Source organism: Lactuca virosa, chromosome 1 (genome assembly GCF_052849685.1).
Source record: "Lactuca virosa cultivar CGN04683 chromosome 1, Lactuca_virosa_CGN04683_v6, whole genome shotgun sequence".
Taxonomy (NCBI): Eukaryota; Viridiplantae; Streptophyta; class Magnoliopsida; order Asterales; family Asteraceae; genus Lactuca; species Lactuca virosa.
This window is the reverse complement of record NC_136426.1, coordinates 82,253,789-82,258,770: the sequence shown is the minus strand read 5'-3', so window position 1 is coordinate 82,258,770 and position 4,982 is coordinate 82,253,789. Positions and strand designations below refer to the sequence as shown.

The 4,982-nt window shown below is 33.5% G+C and overlaps 1 protein-coding gene across 1 annotated transcript; it reads right to left on the bottom strand.

Moving 5' to 3' along the window:
* Positions 1-387: 387 nt before the first annotated feature.
* Positions 388-1,150, bottom strand: LOC145149106 (root allergen protein-like). The gene is made up of 2 exons (XM_079075193.1): positions 938-1,150; positions 388-833 (listed from the first exon to the last, which is right to left on the bottom strand). The coding sequence occupies exons 1-2, from the start codon at positions 1,116-1,118 to the stop codon at positions 538-540; spliced, it is 477 nt and encodes a 158-aa protein (XP_078931319.1). The 5' UTR covers positions 1,119-1,150; the 3' UTR covers positions 388-537.
* Positions 1,151-4,982: the final 3,832 nt, after the last annotated feature.

The following is a 4,982-nucleotide window of genomic DNA, read 5'->3' as shown; positions in this document are numbered from 1 at the left end:
ATTTCACAGGTAGCATTTTTTTCTTTCTTCCCCTGTTTTTGCCCTGTTCTCTTCTTCATCCCTTCCTTTTCTGTTCTGTTTTCTTTTCTTAGGCAACAAGGTTGCATCAGGTATCATCAGGTAGATATCTAACAAAAATCGTGTCGCTTATCATAATGAATGTAACTCAAAGAAAAATGTCAAGCAGTTATCAACCACTGTTTCTCACCTCCCTCTCTACAGTCTCATAGATTTGCAACCATTTCAAAACAGGTGGTTATCTCAATAAAAATTCGAATTCACCAGAACGCAAATTGAATGGACTTGCAACTATCATTTTTGGATGCATGATGGTAAAATTAATGCTCATAACATGCATATCACATCCTAGAAATTGTTTAGATAGACTTGTTTGCAAGGGATTCTAGATATATTTAAAAATCACATTACAAGAAAAAAAATATCAAACAAGATGAGTACATATATAAAATATAACCCGACTAAAATCCGTTTTATTTTTACTGAACCAAGAACATGCCACACCATATATATTATTGATCAATAAGTTTGAGGATTTGCATGGATAAAACCCTCAATCGCCTTGAAAGTTTTTTTGAATCCTTCTTTTACCCTATTGAGAGCTTCCTCGGGAAGCTGAGTTTCACCTTTACAATTATGCACAATGGTAGGCTTGTATACACATCCTCCATCAGGTGAAGGTATAAACTTCACATGATGAGTCATCGAATCTAGTTGTCCCATCAAGATGTCTCCTTCAAAGATTGTGTATATAATAGTGAAGTTGTTGCTATCAACAATGTCAAGTTTCAACTTTCCATTTGTAAATGGGACGCCTGTGTTATCCCACAGTGAATTGGACAAAGAAAAACAAAATACAAGTCAAACATTAAAGTAATTTAAAAGAGTATATATAAAAATCTATTTAGATCTTACTAACCATCGCCAAAAGAGATGTCCCTGATAGTTCCAGCGCCTCCATCACCTTCGATGTCCACTAGGGTTTTGTAGGTTTCTGGATCAACCTTTGGTGCAATGTTGTTAAAGTCACGATAGGCATTGAAAAATTTGGAAGCTGGGAGGGAAGAAGCAATTTCGAACTCAGAAGTAATAACTGTCATGATATTAAATCACTAGATCTTTAAATTGTATTGAATTTTGCTTCTTTGAAATGTGGTATTTATAGAACTATGGGTTGCACATGGATGAATAATGGTGTATTATTTTAATTTATCGAATGACAAATATGGGGTAGTTGCATTTTGTAAGTCAGCATTTGTTTGGACATTCCCAGGTTCCATAGTGGGGATGTGGGGTATTATTTTAAATTATCTAATGACAACTATGAGTTAGTTGCATTTTTGGAGTCGGCATCTATTTAGACAATCCCAGCCCCAGGTTCCTTAGAGTACAGTTTTCTCTATACATATTACCTAGCTAACACGTTGTTACCGTTTCTGATATTAAAAGTTGTATGATATTCAATCAAGTATATAAATTGATAAAATTAATTTATTGTCGATGATATGTGAGAAAAAACAAAATTTATAATATTGAACATGGGATATGAGTCACAATCATTTTTATTTGGTGTTCAACTTTCCGTATGTCTTGTCAACACAGAAGAGATATATGTTACGATGTCATTGCAATTTAATTTAACAAAAATACGAATACGAGTTAGATTCCTAACAAAACCCAAATTTTGTCTCCATTTTGCAGATCTTCCATTTTCAATCTTACTCATAGATTTCCTTTAAAACTTTACATTGCCAACTAATTTCATTATTGCCTCATTTCTTCATCTACCTTATGACTATTTTGAAATTTATCTAACTTCACTTTTCATTTGTGCTCTATTTTCAAATGTTATAATATAAATCATGTTTCAGACTCGCAGACGAAGGGAATGTTCGGTAACAAGCTTTTGAAAGCATTTGGATGTTTTTAGTTTTTAGATTTTTTTTAAAGAAAAATCTGAAATTAAAAAATTACTTTTTTCCAGAAGTACTTGACAAAAACTTTTGACTTTAAACAAAAACAAAACTAATAATAAAAATTTCAGTTTCGAACTTCCAACTATAACTAGTTTTGCGAAAACACATCCAAAAATCTTACACGTGCTATGAGTTATACAAATATAATGTCTGCTTGGCTAAACAGATAATATTTGCACAATTCATGTCGAAGAACCGATTTATTTGCACTATTTAAATAGACTTATTTTTATGCTTACAAAACTATTATGAAGATCATAAATCATAATCATATTGCAAACAAATATTCATCTAAATACTACTTATTGTCTAGTTCGTTTTGATGGTGTTTGTTTATTTAATGTATTTAATATATAAGAACTTAATGAGTTCGAATACATACACTTGTTTTTAGTCGAAGCTAACTAAATGTTTTAATGGTTCAAGTATCCTTATTCATCTCATCATATGCCCTTTCTTTTCTCCAAATCAACCTACGTTATCATTTTTATTTATTCAATTTAATTTTAAAGTATGTTCTCCGTTCGCTCTTTCATCCATTTTTTTTGAAACGACAACTAATGCACTACATTTATTTCTATCAAATAGTATATACATATTATTTTAGAAAATCGGTGCCACGGTGACAACAAAACAAGTTAAGCACTTTAGACAAATATCAAACAATATAATCATCGGTGAAACTCACGGAAATAAAACTTTTGAAAGATGTAAATAAAAAAAACACAATATTTAACGTGGTTCGGACAAGGTGACTTATGTCCACGAGAGAGAGAGAGAGAGAGAGAGAGAGAGAGAGAGAGAGAGAGAGAGAGAGATGATTTTATTAACCTTCTGAAACTATTACAAGCACGCAAAATTATATCTCACTTTGAGCTCTCACGGAAATCTAGCAATTTTACAATGATGAGGATATGAGTCTATTTACAGGCAAGCATAAGAAACCGTAGTTCTAATGGGTCAGGCCTAGTGACGAGTGTAGAATGTAAAACCATATGGTTCACTATTTAAATGAAACCGATAAAAAAAAAAAATACTAGTTGTGGGTTCGGATCAGATCAAATCGTATAAGCAAAAAAAATCAAATTATTTTTAAAGACATTCTTGATTTTGATTTCTGAAATAAACAACAATTCACAAACAATAATCAAATAACCAAACACATGAACAACAATCAAATAATTAGTTCACATTGAAAATTTAAAACAATAAAAAAACTATCGTGAACTCGTTGAACAATAAAAAAAAAAAGAAAAAAAATTCACTAAGTATTACTAAACATTCAATAGTTTTGCCTTTGATGCTTAAATATTAACAAGAAAAAGAAAAAAAAAATCACTAAGTATTACCAAACATTGAATAGCTTTGTCTTTGATGCTTAAATATTAACAAGAAAAAAAACGAAAGAAACCCAACGGTGAATTCAGTTAAACCTACAACTAAATTATGAATAGCGATATTTGTCATAGAATATTGGAATTGGAAATAGAATTTTTACATATTTTAATCAATTTTCACAAAGTTAAAAAAGTAGAATATATTTACCGGTTCTTGCAAATTAGATCGAAGGTTAACGTGCTATGAAACGATTGATTTGTGACTTAATTTTTTTTAATTTTTTTTATTGTAGCTTGTATGACTATAAATATTGGATTATACATTAAAAGATATTGGGCTATTAAAATATGAAGTTCAAAAATCTGATTTATACACTTTTCTTTGTTGCCAAAATATAAGACGGTTCATTTGCATTTTTTTAGGTCGGTCACAATTTTTAGTTTCAAATAACTTGTTATACGAAAATAAAAAAAAATTGGGTCAAGTGACCCACCAATGTAACACATAAACTCGCCAATGCCAGACCCATCGATAATTAGCCCATTAAGGGGAGGCCGTAATTTCCAACCAATCACGGAGGGCCATACAAACGCTTCTAGAACCTTCAACCCCATGAGCACTAACCAATACATGATGGAGCATCATGGCCATGATGACGCATCATGAGCCACCATGGCGCATCATGATGGCACACCTTCCATCAAGATGGCGCATCAGCCATATGGAGCATCCACCTTGATCATCTTCATCCTTCTGAGCAACATTAAGCAACCTTGAGCATCCTAGTGAAACTGACACGTGAGTGGCGCATCAGGAGTCATGATGGCACATTATGCTCTATGATGGCACACCTTCCTTATGAATGGTGCATCTTCACCTTGAATGACGCATCCTTGCTTCTTTATTCATCAGCAACACTTCAACACACAACAAAGCACACATGAGTCGTGCATCAAGGACCAAGGTGGTGCACCTTGTGAATAGATGGCACACCGTGTGCCAAATGTGGCACATCATGCACTCCAATGGCGCATCATGATGCATGTCACATCACTAATGCTCCACTCCAACTCCAAGTGCTCCATGTTGATCTCTAATGCTCCATTTCATTTCCAAATTCTCCATTACAACTCCATGTGCTCCGTGTTCCTCCAAGTTCTCCGCTTGATTCTAAGTGCTCTATCCACATGCTCCACTTTATTCTAAGTTCTCCATGTTGGACAATACTTCATACCCTAACAATCTCCCACTTGAAGGCTTGAACAACTTCATCTGTTATTCAAAATTTACCATTCCTCAAAGTACTCTCTCTCTCTCTTTTCTCTCTCTCTCTCTCTCTCTCTCTCTCTCTCTCTCTGCAAACTTCTGGAAGGCCAGTTGAAGCCATGCAAAGCTTCACCTTCTCAGTGGTAACCACCTTGGTGAACATATCAATTGGATTCTTCGTTCCAAGGATTTTCTTCACGTTTAGATTTCCTTGGTTGATTAACTCTCGAATGAAATGGTACCTTATTTGAATGTGTTTCGTTCTATTATGAAACATTGAATTCTTTGCTAAGTGAACTGCACTTTGGTTGTCATAATGTAGTACACAATCCTCCCGCTGCATTCCAAGTTCTGATAAGAAATTCTTCAACTATATGAGCTTTA

What these genes read in the sequence shown, in the direction of transcription:
- LOC145149106 (XM_079075193.1), bottom strand. Translation starts at nt 1,118, where the DNA reads ATGACAGTTATTACTTCTGAGTTCGAAATTGCTTCTTCCCTCCCAGCT. An exon ending in GGACATCTCTTTTGGCGATG is followed by an intron (nt 834 to 937) that starts GTTAGTAAGATC and finishes GGGATAACACAG; the next exon opens with GCGTCCCATTTACAAATGGA.